The 26948-nt window shown below is 60.0% G+C and overlaps 4 protein-coding genes across 6 annotated transcripts in view; 1 reads left to right on the forward strand and 3 right to left on the reverse strand.

Moving 5' to 3' along the window:
• Positions 1-212, reverse strand: part of ATF6 (activating transcription factor 6) — an 86087-nt gene extending 85875 nt beyond the window's left edge. For both annotated transcript variants that reach the window (XM_075508130.1, XM_075508129.1), the window contains exon 1: positions 94-212. In XM_075508130.1, coding sequence (XP_075364245.1) covers positions 94-163 — 70 coding nt within the window. In that variant the 5' untranslated portion in view covers positions 164-212. The remainder of the gene's footprint in view (positions 1-93) is intronic.
• A 291-nt stretch (positions 213-503) lies between these two features.
• On the reverse strand, positions 504-12088 carry LOC142412601 (P-selectin-like). 2 transcript variants are annotated; one of them, XM_075508131.1, is made up of 20 exons: positions 11961-12088; positions 10896-10986; positions 8165-8554; positions 7960-8067; positions 7665-7847; positions 5178-5363; positions 4856-5041; positions 4534-4719; positions 4211-4396; positions 3892-4077; positions 3573-3758; positions 3252-3437; positions 2929-3114; positions 2606-2791; positions 2292-2477; positions 1923-2108; positions 1652-1774; positions 1225-1255; positions 965-1020; positions 504-746 (listed from the first exon to the last, which is right to left on the reverse strand). In XM_075508131.1, exons 1-19 carry the CDS (start codon positions 11967-11969, stop codon positions 966-968), a joined length of 3036 nt encoding a protein of 1011 aa, XP_075364246.1. In that variant the 5' UTR covers positions 11970-12088; the 3' UTR covers positions 504-746; position 965. The 2 variants fall into 2 exon arrangements, with proteins under 2 accessions (XP_075364246.1, XP_075364247.1); XM_075508132.1 differs by lacking the exon at positions 11961-12088 and adding an exon at positions 11522-11625.
• A 4917-nt stretch (positions 12089-17005) lies between these two features.
• Positions 17006-18115, reverse strand: LOC142413101 (1-phosphatidylinositol phosphodiesterase-like). The gene has a single exon (XM_075509147.1). The coding sequence runs from the start codon at positions 18113-18115 to the stop codon at positions 17006-17008; it is 1110 nt and encodes a 369-aa protein (XP_075365262.1).
• Positions 18116-19349: 1234 nt separating this feature from the next.
• Positions 19350-22069, forward strand: HTATIP2 (HIV-1 Tat interactive protein 2). Its single transcript, XM_075509148.1, has 5 exons — positions 19350-19724; positions 19798-19905; positions 19984-20121; positions 20868-20929; positions 21534-22069. The coding sequence occupies exons 1-5, from the start codon at positions 19350-19352 to the stop codon at positions 21757-21759; spliced, it is 909 nt and encodes a 302-aa protein (XP_075365263.1). The 3' UTR covers positions 21760-22069.
• Positions 22070-26948: the final 4879 nt, after the last annotated feature.

The following is a 26948-nucleotide window of genomic DNA, read 5'->3' on the forward strand; positions in this document are numbered from 1 at the left end:
CGGGAGAGACAGCGGCCTCAGCGCCGGCCCGGCGCGGCCCCGGCGGGGAGCTCCCCACCGCCCAGCTCCCGGCCCCCGGCCCCCCGCGCTCACCCCAGTCGAGGCCGCCCCCCGGGGCCGGCAGCAGCCCCGCGGGCTCCCACCCGGCCTCCGCTGCCGCCATCGCTTCCGCCTTCCTCCCGAAACCCACGTCTCCTTCCGCCCAGCGCCCCGCCCCGCCTACGGCGGCCGCCGCCGGACAGACGGCGGGGCGCAGCCTCACGGGGCGCGCGTGGGCCCCCGCGGCCGCTGCCCGCGCCAGGGCTTCGCTCCCAGAGCCCAGGGCCTGAGCCGGGGGCCATCCCCACCCGCACCCAGGCACACAGAGCCGGCTTGTTAGACACAGGCGTTTATTCAGGCCCCGCTGACACAAGCCCGTCGCCAGAAGCACGAGTGGGAACGTCCAAGGGGAAGGAGGCAGCTCTGTGAGGGGAAGGAGGCAGCTCTGTGAGGGGAAGGGGCTGGCAGCAGGCGATGGAGGCGGCCCACGGCCCCAGGCCGGTCTTCAGAGGTCTTCACACATGGGTGGTGCAGGAAGGCACCCGCAGGGGTGGGTGGGCGAGTGTACACGCAGCGTGGGTGCAGTCTCCACCCGGCAGCGCTGGTCCGGACTGCAGCCAGAGGCATGAAGGCCCTCTAGGCCCCAGCAGCAGCTCCTGCTGGGTCTGCAGTGCTGGGGGACACGGTCGGTTGTGGTCACAGCCAGGCTGAAAGCACAGGAGAGCCGGAGCTGGCGTTACCCCCTTCGGTGCAGCACAGAAGTCCCTTCCCAAGGGGTGTCCCCCACCTAGGAGCACCCCAGCCCAGAGGATAGCTGCCCAGGTGAATTTTCCACATGTGGAAACTTCCAGCAGAAGCAGGGGGGAACTTCTTTCCAGCACACTGCGAGAGCACGGGGTGCTGCAAGCACCTCACCGGCGCTCACCTTACAGGTTGGCGTCGTATGCTGCGTTAGTGAAGATGCCCGGCGATCCTAGGTCACTGGAAAACAGACACAAGGGTGTCACGCTGGGGGAGAGGGCAGGAGTGTTGAAGGGCATGGATTAGCACAGCCCCGGCAGCCCTGAAGATGCTCCCACTGCGTATAAAAGCCGCCTTGCACAGGCAGATCTGGGTGACATGGGTGACCACAGGGCTGTGACAGGCATGGGGCAGAGCCATCCCCCTACAGAGCACAGCTCTCACCTGGTGGGGTTCAGGAGCTTCTTCTTCTCCTCTGATAACAGTGTCAAAATGTCCACGGGGATAGAGCAGATAGAAAAGAAATAACCAGATCTGTTTAGTGAAGGATGTGAGAAGCCACAGCAGCAGCATCTGAAATTGAACTTTTACAAGCATGGGGTGGAGTGGGGGGAGGGGGCTGAAGCATTTGCTTTCTTCCCCTTCACAATGAAGGTGGTTTTCTGGCTCTGCCCTCCAAGCCTGGCTGCTGACACTTTCAGCTGGCCAAACTGCCAAGGACCCAAGCAAGTTGCAGCAAATAAGACATGTGGATTGAGGCAGTCATACTGTTAAACTGTTCTGATCTTCCCACCCTCCCCTGGGACTCTAACCACCTTGCCTGAGAGCACCCATCCAAAGCAACGGTGGGCTGTGGGAAGCGTTTCTGTACCTCTGTTGCTGAGCCGCTTGGCAAGGAGGGCAATGAGCATCCCCGAGAGCACAACGCCGGCTACCGCCAGAGCCGTGCCGCTGCTGTAAGCCAGGACTTGCTTTAAGAAGGGGGCATTGTCCTCTGAAACAGATCCGCAGACCCACAGGTTAGAAAGCTGTCAGATGGCCTTCACAGCACCCAAGCTGCTAGGGTGCCCCCCACCATGTTCAAGATGTGCTGCAGGAAGCTGGACCCCCCAGTGCTAGAGGAGCAGGGGGTCCCACCGTACCTGCACAGGCAGGGGGATGCCTGGTCCAGTTCCCTGTGGCCGCACACCGGAGCACCTCTGCTCCCATCCGAACAAAACCCTCCTCGCAGGAAAAGGTGCATGTGGAGTTGTATGTGAAGTTCCCGTACACGTGAGAGCAGCTCAGCTGGCCTCTGCTGGGGGGGTTCAGCACCGGGCAGCTGATGGCTGGAGATAAAGCACCGCAGTAGCATCAATAGGACAGGACCGATGGTGGTGGGATGGGGACGTGTGGGCTGGGGAGCCAGGGGATGAGCTGCTATGGACCAGGGGTGCTAAGGGGAAGGGGATGCTGGGGAAAACAGTCTGCTACAGAGCACTTCCAGACACGCATGTGATCATGAGATCTACCTTTGCATTGCGGGGTGTCCCCAGTCCAGGTCCCCATGGCCGTGCACTGGCGGCTCTCCGGCCCCATCAGCACAAACCCCGTCTGGCAGGAGAAGGCACACGTGGAGCCAAAGGCAAAGTCCCCGTGGAGGTGGGAGCAGGCAGCCTGGCCCATCTTGGGGGTGGCCAGTGCAGAGCATTTGATGGCTGCAAGGGGAAAGAGGCACGCTTGAAAAAGGAGCCTGGGAGACGACACTGTTGGGACCAAGAGACTGGGGAAAATCCTAGTGTTGCCCCAAGGCCAATGACACCTCGAGCTCTATCATCAGCTCTACCTTCACAGTGTGGGGCATCCCCAGTCCAGGTCCCTGTGGCCGTGCACTCGCGGCTCTCTGGCCCTGTCAGTGCAAACCCCGTCTGACAGGAGAAGGCACACGTGGAGCCAAAAGCAAAGTCCCCATGGAGGTGGGAGCAGTTCAGCTCCCCTCGGTCTGGAGCACTGAGCACCGGGCAGGTGATGGCTGCAGGGTAAAGAGGCACACTTCAAGCAGGGGCCTGGGGACTACAAGGCTAAACTGTTAAGATGAGAGGACCAAGACACCCAAGAACATCCCACGGTCATCCCAAGGCCTATGACACCTTGAGCAGCAAACTCTACCTTCACATCGTGGGGCATCCCCAGTCCAGGTCCCCATGGCCGTGCACTCACGGCTCTCCAGCCCCATCAGCGCAAACCCTGTCTGGCAGGAGAAGGCACACGTGGAGCCGAAGGCAAAGTCCCCGTGGAGGTGGTTGCAGTTCAACTCTCCCCAGACTGGAGCACTGAGCACTGGGCAGGCAATGGCTGCAGGGTAAACAGGCACACTTCAAGTAGGAGCCTGTGGACTATGAGGCTAAACTATTGGAATGAGAGGACCAAGACACCCAAGAACATCCTAGGGTCAACCCCAAGGCCTGTGACACCTTGAGCAGCAACTCTACCTTTGCATCGTGGAGCATCCCCAGTCCACGTCCCTGTGGCCGTGCACTCGCGGCTCTCTGGCCCTGTCAGTGTAAACCCTGTCTGGCAGGAGAAGGCACATGTGGAGCCAAAGGCAAAGTCCCCATGGAGGTGGGAGCAGTTCAGCTCTCCTCGGTCTGGAGCACTGAGCACCGGGCAGGTGATGGCTGCAGGGATACAGATACAGTTCAAGCAGGAGCCTGGGGACTATGAAGCTAAACTTTTGGAAGGAAAGGACCAAGACACCCAAGAACATCCCAGGGTCATCCCAAGGCCTGTGACACTTTGTGCAGCAACTCTACCTTCACATCGTGGGGCATCCCCAGTCCAGGTCCCCATGGCCATGCACTTGTGGCTCTCCAGCCCCATTAGCGCAAACCCCCTGTGGCAGGAGAAGGCACACGTGGAGCCGAAGGTGAAGTTCCCGTGGAGGTGGGAGCAGTTCATCTCTCCTCGGTTTGGAGCGCTGAGCACTGGGCAGGTGATGGCTGCAGAGGTAGAGACACAGTCCAAGCAGGAGCCTGGGGACTGCAATGCTAAACTGCTGGGACCAGGAGGCTGGGGAGACACTAGGATGTTCCCCAAGATCAGTGACACCCTGAGCTCTAGCAGCAGCTCTACCTTCACAGTGTGGGGCATCCCCAGTCCAGGTCCCTGTGGCCGTGCACTCGCGGCTCTCTGGCCCTGTCAGTGTAAACCCTGTCTGGCAGGAGAAGGAGCACATAGAGCCGAAGGCAAAGTCCCCGTGGAGGTGGGAGCAGTTCAGCTCTCCTCGGTCTGGAGCGTTGAGCACCGGGCAGGTGATGGCTGCAGGGATAGAGATATATTTCAAGCAGGAGCCTGGGGACTACAAGGCTAAACTCTTGGGTCCAAGAGGCTGGGGAAAATCCTAGTGTCACCCCAAGACCAGTGACTTCCTGAGCTCTAGCAGCAGTTCTACCTTCACAGCGTGGGGAGTCCCCAGTCCAGGTCCCCGTGGCCGTGCACTCGCGGCTTTCCAGCCCCATCAGCACAAACCCCGTCTGGCAGGAGAAGACACACGTGGAGCCAAAAGCAAAGTCCCCATGGAGGTGGGAGCAGTTCAGCTCCCCTCGGTCTGGAGCGTTGAGCACTGGGCAGGCGATGGCTGCAAGGGATACAGATACAGTTCAAGCAGGAGCCTGGGGACTATGAGGCTAAACTGTTGGAATGAAAGGACCAAGACACCCAAGAACATCCCAGGGTCATCCCAAGGCCTGTGACACCTTGAGCAGCAAGCTCTACCTTCACATCGTGGGGCATCCCCAGTCCAGGTCCCCGTGGCAGTGCACTCACGCCTCTCTGGCCCCATCAGCGCAAACCCTGTCTGGCAGGAGAAGACACACGTGGAGCCAAAAGCAAAGTCCCCATGGAGGTGGGAGCAGTTCAGCTCTCCTCGGTCTGGAGCGTTGAGCACTGGGCAGGCGATGGCTGCAGGGATACAGATACAGTTCAAGCAGGAGCCTGGGGACTATGAGGCTAAACTGTTGGAATGAAAGGACCAAGACACCCAAGAACATCCCAGGGTCATCCCAAGGCCTGTGACACCTTGAGCAGCAAGCTCTACCTTCACATCGTGGGGCATCCCCAGTCCAGGTCCCCGTGGCAGTGCACTCACGCCTCTCTGGCCCCATCAGCGCAAACCCTGTCTGGCAGGAGAAGACACACGTGGAGCCAAAAGCAAAGTCCCCATGGAGGTGGGAGCAGTTCAGCTCTCCTCGGTCTGGAGCGTTGAGCACTGGGCAGGCGATGGCTGCAGGGATACAGATACAGTTCAAGCAGGAGCCTGGGGACTATGAGGCTAAACTGTTGGAATGAAAGGACCAAGACACCCAAGAACATCCTAGGGTCATCCCAAGGCCTGTGACACCTTGAGCAGCAAGCTCTACCTTCACATCGTGGGGCATCCCCAGTCCAGGTCCCTGTGGCCGTGCACTCACGCCTCTGTGGCCCCATCAGCGCAAACCCTGTCTGGCAGGAGAAGGCACATGTGGAGCCAAAGGCAAAGTTCCCGTGGAGATGGGAGCAGTTCAGCTGTCCTCGATCTGGAGCACTGAGCACTGGGCAAGTGACAGCTGCAATGGGAGAGCAGGTCGCAGAGACAGGATAGATGAGGTTAAATCTAGGGATTAGGGCTGAATCCCAATCAAATAAAACGAAGTCTATGGTCATATGTCTTTGATTTACCTTTCCCAGACAAGTCTCACCTCTTCAAAAACCATAGTAAGGTAGTTGAGACAATGATTTTCTGCCATATGAGTGATTTCCTGGTGGGGGGCAGTTGCTGCTCTGCCAGAGCCCTGTTTATCCCCTGCCCTACCCTGGGTTGCAGCCCCCAGGACAAAGGACCACGGCTGCTGCAGTCCTACTTGCCTCCCTCCCTGGAGGGGAGCAGAGACCTGCCTCCATCCTTGTCACAGTGGCAGGGGGAAGGACACTGAGATGGCTGTGAGTCTGTAGGAGACCAGGAGGGGCTGACTGAAATAGCTGTAGGGGTCGCGTGCCAGCCTCCCCAGGCTGTGCCCGGTGCATGCTTTGCTGCATGCCAGGACAGCACCCAACATTTGCTGCGGCGAGCAGCTCTGCTGCCTGTGGGACCACTGCAGGCTAGTGCCAGGAGGACATCCAACACCACCAGCACCCAGCCTGGGTGAGACAGACCCCGTTCCCTACACTTTCTGCTTTCAGACTGACACCAAACACTTTCCTTGGTAGACTTTTCCTTTCACAGCTATTTTACAGGCAAGCCTGGTTTCCCACAGAATCCCTGGAGCTGTGTATCGGGGCCCCAAAACCCAGCACTGAGGCACCCCCAGCAGGCAGCCCAGGCTCTACCTTTGCAGCGCGGGGGGGCCCCATCCAGACCCCGCTGGCTGTGCGCTGCAGCCTCCGCGCTCCCGTCAGCTCAAACCCCTCCTGGCAGGAAAAGGCACACGTGAAGTTGAAGGCGAATGTGCCGTGCGGGTGGGAGCAATTGACTTGGCCGTCTTTGGGGGCAGACAGCTGGGGACATGCGATGACTGCAGGCAGACACAGGGCAGGGCGCGTGAGGGCAGGGCAGGCAGCCGTGTCCCTCACGGTGCCCATGGCACCATCAGCCTTGGCACAGCAGGAACCTCTGCTCATTTTCAGAGTAAACCCAACTGGCAATGTTTGCTAACACAGCTTCATTATGAGCAAGAGCAACTGACTGACTCATCTGATTCTTTGCAAAAAAGAAAAATCAATCATACGTACAGCCAGCAGGAAAAAACAATGAGCTGGGAAAGCAAGCCTTTGGGAACTTGAAAAGCCCAGAGCAGGCAGGCTCAGCCCAGCTTGCCTGGGAGGACTTCCACAAAATTGGGAGCCAGCTCCTGACCCTGCCACTGCTGGGGACGCTGTTGTGGTACAGTCACGTCACATCTCCGTGCCCATTCCCCTTCACTGCAGAAAGCTTTGCTGGTCTCAGCTGCCTAAAACAAGTCCCAGGTTGGACCACAGGCCCACCCAGCACAGGTGTCATCGGGCACTAACTTCAAGGCAGGCTTTTTTTTTTTTTTAAATATGTATACAGAGACCCTGCCTGCCCCCTGACCCCTCCTGCTGGGTCTCCTGATACAGAGGGTCCCCAGTTGTGTCCCTTGTCTGTTCCAGTCTTCAACTCATCCCATCCTTGTGCAAGGCTGCAGATCCACCACGCAGCAGCACAGGGAAGGTGGAGCAGGGCTCTCGCACCCACCCAAAAAAGCCCAGGACGTCGCTGGGGCGCCCGGCTGCAAACCCTCGAGCCACCGATGGGAAGACTTTCCCTGCCCCTGAAGCATAACGTACCACAGCTTTCTCTCCTTTGTGGCTTCCTGCCCTGCGCTGTCCCTCCCAGCTCCTATCTAACCTCATCTCACCGGTCCTCGCCACACTCGTGGCAGCCCAGCCCTGCCAGGGTACACCCTTCCCCCAGCTGCGGGACGGCAGTCCCACTTTGCTCGTCTCTGAGGACTCCTGAGATGTCGAGCACCCTCCCAAGGTGGATCAGGTGGGCTTAGGAAGGAGCAGACAGTGCCACCAGGGTGACCGAGGTGCCAAGACACCATCCTGCCCCCCGCGCGTGGTGCACGCGGAGTGCTGGCGCCTGAGTGTGATTCAGGACAGGGAGCAAGAGCACAGGGACAGCTGGGGAGAGCAGGGGGCTCATCCGGAGCTCACAGCCACTCTGCCCATCGCAGCCTCATCGGGGAACCTCTCCTTGCATGCAGCACCAGAAGCTGCTTCCCCAAAGGGCAGGGGCACGGCAAGCCCAGCCCATTGCTTGCCTGAGCAATGTGGGGCATGCGGGGCTAGCCCCGCAAAGCATCAGTGCCGCACCCTCAAGACCCCCAGCCCCTGGCAGGCCCTACCTGTGCAGGTGGGGGTCTCTGCTGACCACTGCTGGGAAGGCAGGCACTGCAGCGTGCCTGCCCCTCGCCGCTCGAACCCCTCCTGGCACTCAAACGTGCAGGTGGAGTTGTAGCTGAAGTCTCCAAAGGGATGGCTGCAGTTCATACGCACTCCCTTGGGCTCGAGCGCGGCGCACTGCACAACTGGGAGACACACAATGCCAGCAGCCCATTAGGAGCATAACGAACTTGCCTTCTTTGCCGCCGGGGCTCAGGCCCTCCAGCAAGGAGGGAGGGATGGGGATGGATGGCTCACCGTCCTCACACTCAGGGCCGTGGAAGCCAGGGTAGCACTCGCAGCGGTAGCTCCCGATGGTCTCCACGCACTCGCCGCGCTGGCTGCACGGGAAGGGCTGGCAAGAGGCTGCACACACAGAGGATGGTCATCAGGAGCCACTGACCACCCTGCCGAGGTCCCCAGCCCACCCAATCCAGGTTCGTGCTGCAGTGCCCACACTCACCCCGGTAGCACAGCGCCTTTTTCCTCCGGTTGCAGGGCTCGTCGTTCCACTTGCCAGACTCCTGCTGCCGCTTGATGTAGATCTCCACGCAGTCCTGGTTGGAGCGGCGGTTGTTGGGCTCCCCGGCTGCCCAGTTCTCCGCCTCCTTCGTCAGCGCCTTCCTGGTGCCCACCCAGGTCCAGATGCCGCCCAGCTTGCGGATGCCGATCCAGTAGTAGCGCCCATGGAAGGGCAGGCTCTTGTTGAGGTACTCAATCTCCTGCTTGTTCTGGATCGCCACCAGGTCGGTGAAGAAGGTTTGGCAGTAGTTCCTGGCCTGCTCCCACGTGTAGTCCCCTTGGTCACTGTAGTGGTACGTCCAGGCACCCACCTCCACCCGTGTCACCGTGCCTGCGAGAGTGGATGAGGTCTGGGATCAACGCAGAAAGGGCGGGAGCCAGGTTCAGGGATGGGGTCTCTTGGGATGTGAGGGTGAGCTAGGGCTGGCATCAGGGCCAAGAGATGCTGGCAACCAGCTGGGTGAGGGGATGGAACAAAGGGACAAGTGTGGGTGAGAATGGGGGTCTAAGAGCACACAGAGACCTGGGTGGATCAGGCATGGCAGAAGGAGCTGAGGTGGGACAGAGGGGGACGGCACAGGGATGAGAAAGGTGGGGGAGATGGGGTGAAGGCTGAGACAAAGGGCAGCATAGGATGGGGCGGGCAGAGCGCAGGTGGCAGAAGAGCCCCAAGCGGTGATGCCAACCTCACCTCCAGCACAAGGGGTGAAACACCAGCCCCATAGCCCTGCTCCCTTGCCCACAAAGGTTTCCCAAAGGGGAAAACCCAATATCAAGATGGTTCCTTAAACACGGTTCCTTCCCTAAGTGCAGAAGTGTACCACTTCGGTTTTCTGGCTTTACACTTCTACATGAGAGTCAGCTTGGAGCAAGGCAGAGCAACAAGCATGCCCTCAACCCCAAAAGCATTTGGATCCCAAGCTGCTCATCTGAGCCAGAGATGGTCTGAAGAGTCTTGTGAAATTCAGTATTACAAAACAACATCTTGCAAAAGTGAAGTTCACAACCTGGTCATGCCCATGAGGCAGGGCAAAGCCAGAGATTAACTGGAACCCACACCCAGAAGTGAAGGGCACTTTGCTGAAAACCTGCTCTTATTTACAGCATTTCGCACCACAACTTGATGCAATCAAAGGGTTTTAGCCACAAAAAAAAGCTTCCTCCCTCCTCCCCAGAAGCAGGTATCTCCACAACTGCAGAAAGTGATACGGGGATCATATCTCCATCTGTGCAGAAAGTGAGATGGGGATCAAAGTTTGCTCCAAACAACTGGCCTGGAGTACCCTGTCTCTCAGGAGAGCATATCACACTGTGGTCATGCAGGCAGAGGTCTGGGCATCGCAGATTAAATGCAAATCGAGGGCTTTGCCCTAGAAAATCAGGCTTCCCAAGTCTGATTAGGGCTCTAGTTTGGTCAATAATTATGCATTTCTCTAAGGAAAATTCCCATAATTTGTCTGGTTTTCCTTGTGAAAGAGCAAACTATCCACTTTGTTCAACAAAACTGAAGCTGAGGAAAACATGGCCTTCAACAACAGCCTTCCTCTTCACCCCTTGGGAGTTTGGGGCTGCAGAGAGAAGCTCAGGGCACCTCCTGGGAGCCTGCCCCGTCCTCAGCTCCACCACCCACCTCCTGGCCCACACTAGCTTCCTAGCACAGCTCAGGGCAGCTGCCCTGCTACCGTCGCACACCCCATCCCCAAACCAGGAAGGACCAAGGGAGACCATCCACTACGTGCCCATCCTCTACATGCTCTCTTGCCTCTTTCCTCTAGCTCCACCAGTAGCACCCTCTCTGTAGCACACCTCATCCCCACTCCTTCCCCTTAGCCTTATGCTACCTCTCCCTGCCCCACCTGGAGCTGAACCCCCAGGCGGGTGCTCTTTGCCTGCGTTCCCACCCCTCAGCTCCCCTGGCAGCCCCCAAAGCCTCCCCCCAGGGCAGTGCTCAGCACCCGCCGCACTCAGGGTCCCTTTGCATTTTTGGTTTCCCCTCAGAGCTAAATCTCAGCCTCCTCCTGACACTTCTGCATTTGCCTCTGTTCCTTAGCTCAATCACGAAAGGTCCTTTGGAAAATAACCCAGCTCATGGAGGATCTCTAGGGATAGAGCAGGCACCACAGGTTTTGCTCTGTGCAATGCCAACATGTGATGGAAATATCCTACAGGCAGCAAAACCAAATTAGTTTCTGCTCTGATTTCTTCTCCTGATGTTAGGTAGCAGCTTTAACTCTGCCTGGTGCTGCCCCAGCTGTGCTCCCAACCCCTGCACCTGTGGGTCCTGTGGCTAGGTTCGAGCCCAGCTCTGCAGCATGGGCACGGGCATAGGTAGGGGTTAGAGCTGCTGCTGCCTTTTCTCCAGTTCATGGTACAATGCACCGGCTACCATGATGCATTTGGGGAACCACACACCCTGTGGAGACCCCACGCGTGGCCTGGCCCTCGCCGGAGGGAGCACGTTCCTGCGATGGGTCTGGCTGGAGGGAGCTGGCCTAGGCAGACGCAGCCCCCTCCCAGCCCAGAAGGATCCAGCCCTGGGGCTGGCAGCCATGGGGGGTGTGACTGATAAACCCCCGAAATAACAGTGCTGCCCTTCTCCAGTTTCCCGGACCTGCAGGCTCCTCGGCAGCAGGGTCACGCGGGGTTTACCGAGCGGGCGGCAAGCGGCTTACCCCATGCGATGGCAGCGATGCCCAGGTAGCAGATGCCACGAGAGCCCAGAGCCCACGTCCTCCCAGCAGACCGCAGTCCCGCAGCAGTGCCCTGCATGCCAGGGAGGGAGGCGTGAGCATGCACATCCCACAGGGGCTCACACACCCCGCCGCGCGCCCACGCCGCTGCCAGGCAGTCCTGGTAGCCACAAGGGCACGTTGCTTGTGCCATCTCACACACAGGCACGCGCGGTGCTGCCGGCCAGGTACGGCTCTGCTGCAGAAAGGGCCCCTCCAGCGAGGCGCTTTGCGGGGGCTGTGCCCGCAGCACAGCTGGGCAGTGGGGGAGGCTGTGCCAGCAGTGCAGTTCACTCCTGGGGAGCCCCTAGGTCCAGGGCATGCCCTGTGCCCCCCACCCCTCTCCCCGCACCCGGGGCTGGCGGCTGCCTCCACCGCAGCAGTGCCCTGTGTGCTTGGCACGGCCTCGCTGCCCGGGGCAGGGTCTCTCCGGGGCAGCCCGGGTCCATCCCGTGGGTCCCCGGCAGCGGCAGCGGTTCCTGGCAGCGCCCTCCCACAGCCCTGCCCTTCCCTAACCCTCTTTTCTGGGCAGACCCCGACCTGTCCCCAAGGAAAGGAGCAGGACCTACCATGTCAGCGCCGCAGACGTACCTTGCCCAGCTGCCGGCAGCGCCAGGCACGTCTGGCTCTCGGCGGACAGCAGTGCTCACACTTCCTCCGAGCGCATAGAGCATCGCTCCCTGCCTTGGCCTCTTCCCCTCCCGCCCCGGTCCCGCTGCCAGCCCGCATCCTGCCCCACGCCTCCGCCTCCCCTGCCGCGGGGCTCTCCCACCCCCAGAGACCCTGCTTCCAGCCCGGGGCCAGAGGGGAACAGCGGGGTCAGCCCCGGCCGCGGCCCTGGCAGGACTCAGCTCATCACCGGCCCCACGACACGGGAGCTGGGTGCATCCCGACGCTGCCATGGGAGCCAACCTGCAACGAGCCGGGCCTGCCTGAGCCCCTCAGGAGGTGCAGAAGGGTCCAGCCCCAGCCCATGGTGCCCAGGGCACCGAGACCTCCCTGACCCACCGTGTCCATGTCGCAGTGCCCACAGTGGCGGTCAGAGGACGGAGGAGGGACGAGGTGTGATGAGCTTCTGCGCAGGCTGAGCGGGAACGTGGCTCGCAGCCTCCCGGCTCCTGCACCGGGTGCTCTCCTCACTCACAGGCTTTTTGCTCTGGCTGTGAATCTTCATATAGTGCTTATGAATAGTTCCTCACACAACTTATTTTCCTGTCTTTGCCTTTCAGTCTTTATGAGAAAGGTCCAAGAACACGCCAGAGGAACTTCCCCTGAGTTGTTAATATCCTTTATGAACTTCCACCAATGCTTCAGGAACATGCCTCATTGTGTCCACCTCTCCTTGGATCATTCTTGAAGCATCATAAATCTTTCCTTACCCTGTTCTGCTTCTAAGTAAAATTGCCTTGGCAGGTTTTTTCTGCAGGAATTACTCTGCTCACTTCCAGCTAAAGCCAAAATGAGAGCTATGCAGGTCACACGCATTTTACAGTTCCAGAGAAATTGATGGTGCTCCAGTGGGACTCATGCTAGACAAAAGGAGGAACCCGTCCCACAAAAGCCGTAACCCACTACAATGACTTTATACTTGGCCAATGTAAATGAAACTCAGTTCCTGTCTCTGGATATCTTCCTTTGAAAATGTTTTACTGCAATTGTCTATTTTTAGGGAATTGCTGAGGATGAGCCTGTATGTCCAGTAATTCAGGAGCGCTCGCTTTCTAGCAGCTCACGTGCAGAGGGTGCACAATTACAAGGGAAGAAGCAGCCGAGCAGGCAGAGAGGCTGAGGGGCAGCTGCTGGGGCAGGAGAACATCTCCAAACGCTGAGGGTCACCGAGGCAGGGTGGGGGACCCGCTCGGAGTCAGAGGAGTGCTCACGGGTGCACGGCCCCAGGGGGGAGCAGGCTGTGCCCCTGCCAGTTTCACTTCTGCTAAAACCTGACAGGGCAGGGCAGAGCAGTAGAAAAAAAAAAATTCCCACCTTTATTTTTGTAACTACAAATAGTTTCTGATATTGTTTTAAAAACAGAAGCAAGGTGGCTGAGACCCAGAGGCTGCCGCTGCAAAGGGCAGAACATGGCCAAGTTCAAAGCTGTTTGTGGGGGCAGGTAGCCCGTGCCCGTGGGTACCTGGGCTCAGACAGTGGGTCCTGCATGGCAGGATGGGTACTGAGGGTTGCTTTGCAGGTAGTGGACAAAAGTACACGTTGTGGGAGGGAGAGAAGACCCGAATCAGCTCTGCAGCTCTGCTGGGAGCTGGCTAATCACCCAGAGCCCTTTCACATCTCAGGTGGTTCTAAGGCTGGCTCCCCGGGAAGGATTCAGGATGCTGTAGGGTACATGCTCCCCCCTGGGTCCCTGCTGCCCCGCTTACGAAGGAAGGGCCCATCCCTGCCTTACGGGCTGAGCAGTGCAGGGATTTCCGAGGTGGCGGGATGGTGCATCCTGTCCCCCTGGCCACCCCTCCAAGGGCACAGTGCAAGCTGCAAGCCAGGGCCTTGCTCGGCATGGGCTCGAGGGAGCAGGTACAAAGACACTTTCCCGTGTCACCTTCTCACTGTCCCTCTGGACTCTGCAGGGATATGGAATGGAAATGTGCCTCCTTTGCTGTGCCCCGGTCCTGAGCCACAGATGTAGGTGATGCTTTCTCTCCCGTGAGAGCTCTGCCGCAGGCAGGGAAAGGGCACGGGTGCCCCACTCCCACCTACAAACCACTGGCAAGGGTGCTGTGCAGCCAGTGGGGTTGGGCAACTCACCCGCAGGCTGTGACCGCAGGGCTTGCCGGGGGAAAGCGGCTCGGCTGCTGCAGCCATCAGCGCCTGCCGAGGCTGATGCTCTGCTCCCTCTCTGCGTGCTCGGCCGAGCTGCAGGCTGGGAGGGTGTCATGTGCAGGGCAGGGTGCGATGCCTGCACGAGTATCCCGGCAGTGCTGGGAGCACCCAGGTGTGGGTGGGACCCACGGCGCCAGGGGCTGTACGTGCTGCATGGGGAGGTGGGCACTGGCAGAGGTGCATAGATGCCCCGGGGCTTAGCCTCTGGAGAGCCACAGGGCCAAGTCCAGGCTGCGCGCCGCAATGTGTCCCCAGGGAGTGCCCAGGACCTGGTGGAGTGAGACCCTGGGGCAGGGGGTGCAAGGGGCACCCTCATCACCACCACGCCGCATCCCGCCCCCCGCTCCCCATGCAGAGGCACGCTTGTGTTGTTTTCGGCAGAGGCTCCCGCCCCACGGTGGCACAGCCTGTTCCCCTCCTTGTGCAATGTACCCCAGAAAACCGCAGAGGAACTGAGTCACCCTGACACAGCCCGGCCGGCTCGGCTGCCACCAGTGATATAGTGGGCACCTTCCTGCTTAGCCCCCCTTGCCCCTGCCACCAGGGAGGTCTCAGCAGCCCACCGGAGCGAAGGAGGGACCTGGCAGCACCCCTGCAGGAGCATGGCATGGTGCCAGTGAGGACCCACACCCCACCAGGGTGCAGCCCCGCTGCTGCCATCGCCCCTCTCCACGCTGGGGACCGAGGCGGCTCTCTCTGAGGCTTTAGAGGCACCTCCTGAGTGTGGGCAGGGGATGGCTCCCCAACACCGCAGGTCCCCGGGGGCTGTTTGACCCAAAGGGCGTCCCTGAGCTCCAGGGTGCCTTTGGGCATGTCTCCCAGCACGACGCCTGGCCTGCAGCCCAAGCAGCCGGACACTCCTCCGACGGCCCTGGAGGAAAGCAGCACCCGATAAAATCTTTCTCACAATTTGAAAGTGTTTGGCCACAAGAAGACACGTTATTCGAGTGCTGCCCTGGCCTGGAGGGGGTGAGACGGTTGCAAGGATTAGCTGGGGCCAGAAGGACGGGGATGCTTCCAAGACAGCCCAGGGGCCGTGGCACCCTCACACCCCCCACCCACAGGGACCTCGCAGTGGTGGGGCAGCCCCGGCTGCAGGATGCAGGGGTAGTCTCGGGCAAATCATTCCCGCCCACCCCACCTGGTCCCTCACAGAGACGTTTCGTTGACCTCAGCTGTAGGACAGCTTTCTGCCTCGTGCCTTTCCCCTATCATGCTGGTGATGGAGAGCCTTTTCACTGGGCACCGCTGCCAGCCGGGTACCCCTGCCCACACTGTCTGCCGGCTCCCTGGTGCCTGGCAGCAGCAACATGTGCATGGCACAGATAAAGGTTTGCCAAACAGGATGCCAGGGGTGTAGATAACACCGGAGTTATCTCACTGCTTGTGTGGTAGGGAGTAAACAAGCGGCTCTGCCCACCCGGGGAATTCCAGGCAGTGCCTCTGCCCTGCCAGCGAGCCAGGGCACAGGATGGGTACGGGGTGCTGGGGTGCAGCTCTGGGGATGCGCCGCATCCAGGGGTGGCCCCGCAGCCATGCAGGCAGCCCTTGCCCTAAGCCACAGCAGAACCACCCAGCCTGCAGAGCTGCTCCTGGGAACTGCGATTGCTCTGCCTGCGCCCTGCCCGGCTACCCACGCCGCTGTGCGTCCCTGGAAGGCCAGGACAGGCCACCGACCCGCCTGGCCCTCCCTTGATGGCACCCATCTTCCCGGCACGAGAACGATACCTAGAGCTGTCGTGCTGGCTTGGCGTGGGGGCAACCGAGGTGGTGGGGGCATTGGCAGCTGATGGAGCAGGCCACTGGCACCCCGGATATCACCAGTGCTTTTGTCACGTGTCTGGTTTAATACAGAGATTTCAATCTTCTCCTGTCTCACAAAGCAAGCCCAGAGACAGACTCCTCTGTTTGTCACCTCCGTCACCCCCTGCACGCTATTGCTTGCTCCCCTCCCTTCCTGTCTGGCTCTTTGCAGCATGGGCTCTGTCCTCCCCTGTTCCCAAGCAGGGCCGCCGCAGCCCGGCGGGGCCAGCAGATGAACATACTCAGCACCGAGAGCCGTGTCTCCAGCCAGGGCCAGCCCCTGCGGAGCAAACAATGTCCTCTCCTCCGGCCAGGAAATCCTGTGGCATCCCCTCTGGCAGGCCCTGAGCCCAGCTGCGTTTTCCTCTGAGACAGAAGCATCCTTGAGGCCGTTCTTCACCTGCCCTTCTTTGGCAGGCCAGGGCAGAGCTTTCTTCTTCTCTTTCTCACCTCCCTGCTTCAGCGCAGCCGGCAGTTTGATGCTTTCTCCCCTGGGATCTTGGTTATCTCTCTGCTCCAAGGAGCTACTGTGTCCTGCGACTTGCCAGTCTATTTAAACTGCCGATTTGTTTTCTGCAGGTAGGGCAGGTGCTGGCACAACCTGCGTTTTAAGGTCTTTTTTATGTCTCATCCACTTTGCTTTTGTGAATCTACAAACTGCCCTGTCTACGCTACCTGTGCTGTTGCAAACTGCCGGGCTTTGCCCTGTGCAGTGTCCCCCGGGGTGTGTGACCCCAGGGATGGGGTAGCCCCATCTGAAACACCGCTGCTGTGGCCACCCAGCTCTCTGTGCACGGGGTCGGTGGCACCTGCTGAAGTTGCCTCTCTCTAACGGTCCTGACTTTTGGGGCAAGCCCCTGCAAGAAAAAAACAAAAGCTAGAATAACAAGGGGAAGGATGTTCCTAACCATTTGTTGTCACCTTTGAAATGAATTCCTTCTCCTCTGACCTCTCGCAGCTCTGCTTTAAGAGCAAGATGGTTACAAACACCAATTTAACTGTGCTTCGGCCACGGGCAGAGGGGTACAGGCTCTTTCACATCTGAGCAGCAAAAAGCAAGAGGTTGTTTCTGCTAGGAAACGGCAAGGCAATGCAGTGAGTACTTTCCTAGCTTCTTTTTATTTTTATTTACCCTTGAAAGGAAAAGGACTGTTTTGCAGAGAGGCATTTCGGGTGGACTCACTGGCCCGAGAGGAGGCAAGGCAGGACCTTCTCCCTCCACCCGTACCTGCTGCTCTGCCAGGGACTCGGCTGGCCCAGCCCCGTGCCGGGACCATACCTGGCTCCTCAGGGGAGAGCGGCGTGCAGGGGGCAGCTCCCCAGGCTGCCCGGCTCCAACCACAGCCGCCAACCCTCCTCTGCCGCCTCTGGTGCTGTCACACCATCGTCACACGAAGGCTTCCTGGCGCCCAGCACAGCTAGAAACCTGCTTTTGCTCTATGGGTGCTGACATCCTTCGGCAGAAGCGTGGGACTGGGAGCAGCATCCGTCCCAAGGGACACCGGCGCGGGCCAGCTGTGCCGGCTGCGGCGCCCACCCCCTCTGCCACGGGGGTGCCGCAAGGGTACCGTGGGGGTGCCGGGGGCCGCTGTGTTGTGTCCGCTGGCCCGCGGGGCATTGCTCTCCACGATGAGCCGGAGGAGCCCTGCCCCGGGGAAGTCCATGATGACCACCCCCCAGCGCACGGGCTGCCCTCTCCGGCGCCGCAGGTGCTGGTAGCAGCGGGGGTTCACAAAGCGGGCCACCTCCTCGGGGCAGGTGAAGAGCCCGTTGCCGGAGCAGAAGGTGAGGTGCATGGTGGCGGGGTCCCCGCTGGCCGCCTTCTCCAGGTGCCGCTGCGCCCGGGCCCACTTGCGCTCCAGTGAGAGCACGTTCCAGGCGTCGCTGATGCTCAGCTGCTCGTAGGGGATGCCCAGCACCTCCCGCACCAGCGCCTCCAGCACCACAATCTTCCCCCGCGCCTGGCCCAGCGTCGGCACCTCTTCCCGGCACCACACGCGGCCCTGTCCCTCCTCCAGCAAGCAGCGCTGCAGCCGGGAGGTGAAGCCCGGCCGGGGGAAGATGGGATGCTCCTCCTTAATGCGCATGAGCACGGCCTCGCTGGGGTGGGCGCGGAGGAAGCGCAGGGTGCGGCGCAGGACCCCCCGCAGGCTGGCCCGCTGGAAGGTGCAGAGGTGGTAGACGTGGAGCTCGCCCCGCGCCAGCTTGCAGCGCACATCCAGGAAGCGGATGCCAGCCGCCAGCTGGGCCTCCAGGCCCCAGCTCTGGCACCGCAGGCGCCGGCCGCCAAACAGGCTGAGGGAGTCGTGGGTGCCGGGGATGGAGAGGTGGGAGAGGGGCAGGGCATCGGGGAGCCCTGCCATCCAGTCCGGGCAGCAGGCTGCCGGCTGGGGCATGCAGTCAAACGCTGCGCTGCGCCAGCACCGCACCTCCGTGCCACCAGGAGAGCGGGCGCCCCGGCGCCTGGCCAGCCCCACCGAGCCCTGCCGTGGAGGAGGAGCAGACCGTGAGCCGTGGGAGCGCCGCATGGCCCCCACGCGTCCCGATTCCACCCTTCCCCAGAGGTATCCCCACCATCCCATGAAACCGTATAGCATACCACGTGCCCCATACACCGATACTCCGCACTGTGGCACCGTGTGGTTCCCCTCCCACTCTCAAGCCACTCGTCCCACTACCCCCGAGCCCCAGCGTGTCCCAGCCTCCCCCTTCTGCACCCACCTGGCTTTGCCTGCAGCTGCGGGATGCAGCCTGCCAGACGGGGCACACGGCCATGGGTGCTGGCGGCACACTGGCAGGTGGAGCGGGATGCTGGCCATTAACCTGGTGACGGTCATGACGCGCGTCCTGCCTCGCATGCGGCACGTGCACCAGGGATTCATCCTCAGCCCTCAGCCAAGGGGAGCGCTGGCAGACACGCCGAGCTGGAAAATCGCCTGGCTGATCCTGAAAGCAGCCATTCAGGCCTCTGCACCTCCCTCCCCAGGAATCAGGACAAACGGGATCGGGGTGCCGTGGGGCCCCTCAACGCTGTCCATGGGAGCGGCTGCGCAGGGCCCCCAGGTGCCCACACGCCCACTCCAGAGCCGTGCCCCGGGTTGGCTCCTGGTGGGACCTGCCCCCCCCCCCGGGATGATTGCCATCGTCCCCATCAGAGAGACAATGTCCAGGCAGGGATCTGGAGCAGGGAGTCTGTGCTTGCCAGCACGGCCCAGGACCTGCCCGGCGAGGGTCCCATGGGAACTGGGCTCCATGCCCTCACTCCTCAGGCACCAGTGGCTGCTTCACACTGGAGTCACTGCGAGGCTGCTCCCAGAGGGCAGGGCTGCCATCACTGCTGCGGTGCGAGCCCCGCGGCTGCGGCCGGGTCCGGAGCTGGTGCCCGGGTGGGGGGGTTGAGTCACCTCGTGCCCAGGGGACACAGCCACAGGGCACCCCGGTTGGCAGCACACACTAAGCTCAGTGGTTTTTGGGGAGGAGCTGCCTGGCAGGTCACAGACCCCCCTGAGCATCCCTCCTGGGACACACGCCCTCCGTCTGAGCAGGGCGGGCACAGAGATGCTCCCAGGGACACTTTCTGCCGTGGGCCGTGCCACCGCAAGGACACCAGGCGGAGGGACAGGAGAGGGGACACCAGCACACACCTCTCCCTGCGCGCTGGGAGCAGCAGCGAGGCTGAGGGGGGTCCCCTGGGGAAGCCCCCTGCTCGGGGAGACAGAGACCCTGCAGCCTCCCCGGGCAGCCTCCCCCAGCCCCCGAAAAATGTCTCGTCTTAACGTTAACTGCAGGGCGCTGCACTGCGACTTGTGCCCGTCGCCTCGGCGCCGCCGGCAGCCCCGCCGGGAAGAGTCCGGCGCTCCGGGCGGTAACACCCGGCAGGCCGCAGGCAGGCCCGCCCCACCACCGCCGCTGCCCGCCCGGGCCCGCCCCACCACCGCGCCGCCTCCAGCCGGGCCGCCGCTCCCTCCACATGGCGGCGGCGGCGGCAGCAGCGGCAGGGCCTGCTTCGTGCTGGGCGCCTCGGGGCAGACGGGCCGGGCGCTGCTGCGGGAGCTGCTGGCCCGGCGGCTCTTCGCCTGGGTGACGCTGGTCGGGCGGCGCCGGCTGAGCCTGAGCGAGGAGGCGGGGGCGGCCGTGGTGCGCGGGGCCGGGGCGGCGGGGGCGGCGGGGGCTGCCGGGGCTGGCGCGCTGACCCTCAGCCTCCCCGCAGGAGCAGGCGGTGATGGACTTCGAGCGGCGGAGCGAGCACGCCGCCGCCTTCCAGGGGCACGCCGTCGGCTTCTGCTGCCTGGGCACCGCGAGGGCCAAGGCTGGTGCGGCGAGTGGGCCCGCCGGGGCAGGGGTCCTGCCCGCCCTCTCCCCAGCGCTTTCACCCTCCTCTCTCCTTTACCCGCAGGATGGCTTTGTCCGCGTGGACCGGGACTACGTCGCGCAGGCAGCGGAGCTGGCGCGGGCAGGGGGCTGCAAACGCTTCGTCCCGCAGCCCTCCCGGGGGGCAAACCAGCACAGCCCCTTCCTCTACCTCCGCGTGAAGGTGAGGGGGCAGCTGGGGCGGGCTCCTCCTGGGACGCTCGGGAGGTGTCCAGAGATGCAGATGGCTCCGAGGGTCCTCCTGATGCTGGGGGAGAGGGGGGTGAGGGAAGGGGGCTGGCAGGACAGCCACGCGACTGGCTTCATCCAGAGCAGCACAGCACCTGCATGCAGCGTCCATCTCCCTCTTCAAACCAGCGGCCGGGGTTGGGGTCTCCGGCCCAACCCCAGCTCCCCAGCCCCAAGCTGGGATGGCCTCACAGCTAGGTGGGGAGGCTCAGGGCAGCGGCCAGGTGAGACGTGAACTATCCAGGGGTGGAGAGCCCACACACTCCCCAGGTGGGACCATACCCATCGTGAAAGTTTTTTTCCCCGTATGTCGTGTGCTGCAGCCCCCAGCATCTGCTGGACTCACCGTTGTGCGTGCCGGTGTCTTGTGCCGGGATTCCCACGCTGGACGCTGTGTCCAGATGCTGTCTCAGGAGCATCCAGCTGCAGTTAGCGTGATGGTTGCAAGGGTGCGCTGCTGACCAACAGTCAACGTGTCCGCCGTGGACACTCGCCCCACTCTGCCTTTTCCTGGAGAGCTGCTCACTGCCCAGGCGGTGCCTGGCCCGTACCAGCTTCGCATCGGCATTAGTGCCTTCCTGCCCACAGCTCAGCAACTCTCTCCTGCCAATTCACGGGGCGGCAGGGATGGTGCTTGCAGTCATCCTTGCCTCCTTTCATCCTGCCTGACTGCTCTGACAGGGAGAAGCGGAGAACCTGGTCCAGGCTGTTGGTTTTGATCGCTGTACCATTCTCCGGCCAGCGTGAGTAGCGGTGGAGGAGGGAGGGCACAGGACTCAGGCAGAGGGTTGCCAGGGCAGTGGGCTGGTAGATGGAGAAAGAGAGAAAGGATGCGTAAGGGGAGGGCTGGGGAGGGAAGTGGAGAAAGCCACCAGCTGCAAATGCAGCTCCTGGACAAGCACGCTGCTTCCCAGTGTTGCAGGGAGCAAGCACAGCAGTTTCCCACAGCCCGGCCCAATGCTGGCGTCACGTGCCATGCAAGGAGAAGAGGCTTGTGTTGAGAGTAGAGGTTGGGGGACACAGGTTATCATGATATAACGCACAGACCTTATATCTGCACAGACCTTGACCTTAGCAGGGGGGATACTCACCTGTACCCTTTCGGGTGTGACTATGCTCTTGCTGCCTGGGAGAACTGGCATCCTCCTTTTGGCAGCACTGCGGGGAAAAGAGTTTAGTGTCCCAGGGCTCAGCTCAGTCACGTTTCGGGACCCTGCCGAAGCCCCATGGCCCCCATGTGGGTTTAGCAAGCTGGGCTGGGCCTGTGGCACAGCTGGAGGATCCCGTCTCTAGTTTTTCCCCGGAGGATGGTTTCGGCCTGACCCACCTTACCTCCTCGCTCTGCAGGGTGCTGCTGTGCAAGCGCCAGGAGTCCTGCCCTGTGGAGTGGATGGCCCAGCAGTTTCTGGGTGTTGTGGCTTGGGTTTTCCGCACCGCTTACTCAGTGCCTGTGGAAACGGTGGCCAGGGCTATGGTGGCCAGTGTGCTGCAGCCAGGCAAGGGGAAGGTGGAGGTGCTGGAGAACGGGGCCATCCACGAGCTGGGAAAGGCAGTGCCACAGCAGGGCACATAGAGCAAAAGGGATGGGCAGGAAAGAGCTTGATTCACTGTTCAGATGGCCGCCTGGGCTGAAGATGAATGCACATGTGGGAGAGGAGTGGGGTGCTTGCATGTGGGGCCAATGTGGAGATAGAGGTGCACTTCCTTGCATGGCAGCCGATTCTGTCAAGTGTTCAAAAAATGCAGGTGCTGGCTGGTGGGCGAGGAGAAACAATGTGCTCTGCTGCCTGGATCCAGCATGCAAATCCCGGTAAAAATTCTGTAACCCAGGCAATTTCTTGAATTCAGGCCTTAAATAAAATCCTATGACTGCTCTGTTTGTGCCAACTTTGTGGTGAAATTGTGTTTGTCTCCTGCGCATTGCCGACCCAACCGCGTCTGCTCACAGATTGTGTCTTTTGGTGACACTTCAAGGAATGTACACGGGCAAGTGGCCACGCTGTAGACGGACACAGGAAAGCAGAGGCTGTGCCGCTGCCTGTGCTGAGGCTGCACCCCACAGAGCACACAGTGGCACCAGTGCCCCTTGGACAGTGGAGCTCCTGGAAGCTCAGCAGCAGTTGCTGATGAGCCTGGGGCGCTGGCTCTGCTCGCAGTAGGTCTCTGCAAACATGCAGCATGTGCCTCGTCCTCGCCAATCTGCGCCGAGTGCGAAGGGACAGCTACAGGGATGCTGCTGGTCAGATCCAGGCTGTCACTTTAGTACCTATAGTAGTATAAACGCCACACAAATACTTGCATTGACTTGAAAACGCCTGTCACCGCTGGCTCTCTGGGCTTACCTTATGGACACGAGTGAACCAGAGCTTGGCCCTGTTCCCAAGGGTGCTCTGCATGTGCAAGAGGTGAGGCCAGCCCCATGCATGTCTCAGGGTGGGCTTGCCCCTGCCCCGCACTGCCCGGGTGCTGGAAGGGGAGCAGGTCCCTGCCACGGGCACAGAGCAGGGGTGAGGAGCAGCACCATGTCCTAGCCACAGCCCTGGCCGTTCTCAGGCCTTGTGCTTGGGGTTGAGGAACTTGGCGGCTCCACAGCTGGGACGCAGGACTTACGTGACTCCCGAATTCCCAGCTGGCCAGGGTCCCAGTGCTCTGGGTAATGCTGCTTTCCAGGGTTTTCTCCTCTTTGACCTCACCCGTGGCTCCTGTGTCAGTGACTTGGATGCAGCAAGCGGGAGGGAGCTGGGATCCCCTTTCTCCTTCCTTCTACACCAGTGTTTTAATCATCGGGCTGGACCTCAGAGGCTCGGTGGAGGCAGTGGATGGTGTAACTCCACACTGTGTTACCCGAGTGACTCCTGAACCATGCACAGGGCTTAGTTCAAAGGTAAAAAAATGAGGGGCCATGGAGTCGTAATTACTGATCAGACTGTCCTGGTGAGAACAAAAGCAGTGACTTTAAAGGTATATTTAATGTCAAAAGGGAAATGAGAGGTAGGCTGGCCTTAAAAAAGGTGATATGCTTATACAGGGGAGCGGAAATGAACACCTGAAGCGGGAAGACCTTAAAAGAAGTGAAAATTGCATACAGATGAGAGAGTAAAAAAAGAATACAAGCTCTGGAAAGTTACAGGTGAAAGGCAGGCCACCGAAGACTTGAGGAAAGCATCCTAAAGGCATAAAAGTTAATCATGACTATGTGAGAAGCAGAAAGCTCTCCAAAGAGCCCTGGGGACAGGACATGATCGAGCTCTATGAGAAGGAAGGAGCCATCATGGAAAAGCTTGGTGGGTTACTTGCATCGGCCTTTGCGGTGAAGGAGCTCACACTAGGTTCATTCCTTAGGGGACATGCATTTGCATGACTGTCCCAAGGCACTGGGGGGAGGATCTTTAACCCCATTTTTAGAACACATGGTTAAAAATCTGCCAGAAGGAACACGCAGATGAACTGCCAAATACTTGCCTGGGTGAGAATTACAGTGAACCCTCTACCAAAAAGCCAATGTTGTTAAATATGATGCTAATTTTTAAAAAGTTCCAGTGGGAACCAGGAAACTGCAAAGCAGTGAGGCTGCCTTCTATAAAAGGCAAGTTGTTAGAAAGGATAATAATAAAGTCTTGAAATAACAGAGCCCAGGATAAATCTGGTGTAATGGGAGGTTCCATGTGGCTTTTGAGGGGGCAAGTTGCAAGGCACAAACCTAGAGTGCTCGCAGGAAACCAGCCATTGTGTACACAAGACAATCTGGTCCTCGAAGTGCACTTGGATCTCCAAAAATCTGTCCCAGAAGGGCTCTTAAAGAAATCAAGCTGTCGTGGGAAGAAGAGGAAGGTCTGGGTAGTTTCTTATTGGAAATATTTTCTTAGCACTCTAAAGCCTTGAAATGCACAAACCAAACATTTCTTACTGGACAAAGGTCTGTGGAAAATACAAGCTATTTCTGTGTAACCCTTGTTTCTGCTCAACGGCATATGGTTTCTTTTTCAGTATTCCAGAGAAGTCTCTGCTAAAATGCACAACTGCAACCCCAGCGCATGGTATGACCCTCTCGCATGAAGCTTCATCGCTCATTTTGGACCTCAATTTCCCCAACTTGCTCTGTGCTTTCATTAAACCCCACCATTCATTAAGCCCCACCCTGGGGCTGTAGAAGACATTACAGAGCATCGGCCACTGAACTACCCCGCAGAGCCACAGGACCAGGGGATTTTGCCCACCCAGGACTGGAAGAGGTAAAGTAGGTAAAAGTCTTTAGGGGACAGATCCAATTCCTCCGTGGGGTCTCATGGGGCAAAGCTCCAGGCTCCTCCAAGCAGCAGGAGGTCTGCAGAGCTGGAGCCATGCCGCCGGCACGCCTGGAGAGGCTGTCTGCTTTCCAGGGGCACGCAGCCCCGGCTGCAGCTGGAAGGAGAGCATGTAAGGGTGCTCGGTGTCTGCTGGGCAGCATTCACACAAACCGCCTGATCCCACAGATCTGAGCTCCCCTGGGATTTCCAATGCTGACTTTATTAGTGAAGATTAATGAGAAAAAAATTACAGTGTTCCCGATGGCTCGGCAACCGAGCATGAGGCTGCGGGGGTTTCCCCATGTGGTCCCATGGCCCCGCTGCCCTTCCCAGCCCGGCAGCTGTGAGAACCGCCGGCACCCCTCGCCCACCCCTCGCTGCTCTCCGTGCCAGGAGGTGCCCAGCCGGCTGGCAGAGCACCCTGCAAACAGCACCTCGGCTTCAAAGGAGCCTTTCGAAGCAGCCACGGGCCTGGCACTGGGGATACTCTAGTGACATCCTTGCTAGCAAAAGAATGGCCCTGACATGCTCTCTGGCCCCGAGGGCAACTGGCATAGCCCAGCAGACCTGCCAAGCTTGCGAGGCTGCAGTCTCTCAGAGAGCGGGGGGGGGGGGGCCGCACCCAGCTGCTGGGAGATGGGGCAGTTGGGCTCCGGGCTATCCCCACGCTGGGGTGAGGCACCTCTATGCTAATAACAGAGCCTCCCCCCGACTCCTCTGTGAGAAGGGCAAAATGGTAGCAGCCTGTGAAGGAGTAAAGTACCTCCATCCTCTGCAGCTGCCCTTGTTTCCTTCCGCCCTCTGCCAAGCACAAGGGGGGCTGGTGGGCACGTCAATGCCGGGCAGCGGGAAGGGGCAGCCCCCCGGTCTGGCAGGTCTGGCACCCCTGCTTGGGTGCATCTGGGGGTCTCTCATCGGCACAAACCCAGGGAAAGGTCATCCAAGCAGCTCATCCTCTGAAATTTTAGGGTGTACTTTTTTCCATTCAATTTCCATTACAAACCAGTAAAAGGCTAACCCGAGCTCTCCAGGGAGGCACGGTTTCTCGCAGACTTCTAGCTTTCAGTTACTGCACTCACACGCTGAAACGCAGATGTCGTTTGCCGCATAATCCCAGAACAGCAGGAGACAGGATTGCAACGCAGGTCCAAAGTCCATCCAGGAGCCAGAGCCAGGCATACCTCTGGCACCACTCAGAGCAGGAAAGAAGGCCTAGGGCTGAGCTTAAATGTAGGCTCGGGCTGAGGGGGCAGGTGGGGCTGGTCAGGGCAATTAAGGCCATTAGTGCCCTTGGAGTCTGGACAGCCAGGTTGGGAGCAAGGTCTGCTATTCCCAGCTCCAAGCTGTGGGTGTTAAACAAAGCACTTGGATGCACATTTTCCAAGTCACCCAGGCAGCTGAGATCAGGGACAAGCATGTGGCAGATTTTCAGGGTGAACCCCAAGCCCACAGCCCAGGCAGGATGCCCAGGGGGTGCCCTGGCTGGGGTGGAGCCCCACAGCCTCTGTGTGCCTGTGCCGGAGCAGGTGTAATTGCACTGGTGTGGGGTGGGAAGGACCTGTGTTGGTGTGAGTAAGTCCTACTCCACAAGCTGCAAGAGAGTTGGTGCTGAGGCCCCCATAGCCACCCTGCGTGTGTTTGAGGGCTTTCCCCTTGCGCTGGCTCTAGTCTGGTCGTGCAGACTTGGGCGATGAGCCGTGCCCCAGGTGACCCTGCCGAGGATGGGCTATCACATCCCAGCTGGAAGCCAGGAGGGAAATGTCCGGGATGGCTGCAGTTACCCTCTCCACTCCAAGCACTGCTAAGCAGTGTTAGGAGTCACTCCGTCGCAGCTGCAGCTCATTCTCCCCCTGAGCTGCCGTGGGAAGCCAACAAGTCAGGGCTTTGGCTACAGGGCCCCTCAGAGCCAGGCTGGTCCCTGTCTTTGCCATGATTTGCCTCTCAGCAGGCAGCCTTTCTCTGGGGTTGCCACCGACACCGTGCCTGGCTGAGGCCGGGAGGAACTCATGCCGCGGATGTCACGACTATAGGGAGGCACTGGCTCCGTGATTGCAAGTTTTAGTGGAGCAATCACAGAGATCTTACCTGAGCAAATAGAATCACCGCAGTGCTGTGCGGCATCCAAGCTTTAGGCGAGCGAGGGGCTGCATCCCGGTGGGGCAGCGATGGGGCAGAGCCATGCAGGGGGAGGCAGGGGCCGGTCCTTGCTCAGGCTCCGCATCCTGCATCGCAGGCGGCTCCAGGCTCTGGCGTGTGTTTTACTGCTCTGAAAGGGGATGGAAAAAGGGTCCAAATTAACAAAATTCTGGGTGGGAATCCTTTTTGGCCTCAAAGTGTCACTGCCAGATAAAACCTGAACATTTGCTATGATTAAAAGATTTTTTTTTTTTAAGCTTGTATTAAAATGAATTTGTTCTAGAACAAAAGTCACTGTTACCCACCAGCCGATAACCACTGTTGAAGCTGTGGCTATTTT

Source organism: Mycteria americana, chromosome 7, assembly GCF_035582795.1.
Source record: "Mycteria americana isolate JAX WOST 10 ecotype Jacksonville Zoo and Gardens chromosome 7, USCA_MyAme_1.0, whole genome shotgun sequence".
In the NCBI taxonomy this organism is placed as follows: domain Eukaryota; kingdom Metazoa; phylum Chordata; class Aves; order Ciconiiformes; family Ciconiidae; genus Mycteria; species Mycteria americana.

Excerpts from the sequence above, each read along its gene's own strand:
- LOC142412601 (XM_075508131.1), bottom strand. Across the intron at positions 3,115-3,251 it reads GGATGCTCCACGATGCAAAG|CCATTGCCTGCCCAGTGCTC; the intron begins GTAGAGTTGCTG and ends TTTACCCTGCAG. Across the intron at positions 2,109-2,291 it reads GGACACCCCGCAATGCAAAG|CCATCAGCTGCCCGGTGCTG; the intron begins GTAGATCTCATG and ends CTTTATCTCCAG.
- LOC142413101 (XM_075509147.1), bottom strand. The coding sequence starts at position 18,115 with ATGCGGCGCTCCCACGGCTCACGGTCTGCTCCTCCTCCACGGCAGGGC.
- HTATIP2 (XM_075509148.1), top strand. The coding sequence starts at position 19,350 with ATGTCTCGTCTTAACGTTAACTGCAGGGCGCTGCACTGCGACTTGTGC. Across the intron at positions 20,122-20,867 it reads TCCTCTACCTCCGCGTGAAG|GGAGAAGCGGAGAACCTGGT; the intron begins GTGAGGGGGCAG and ends CTGCTCTGACAG. Across the intron at positions 20,930-21,533 it reads TGTACCATTCTCCGGCCAGC|GGTGCTGCTGTGCAAGCGCC; the intron begins GTGAGTAGCGGT and ends CTCGCTCTGCAG.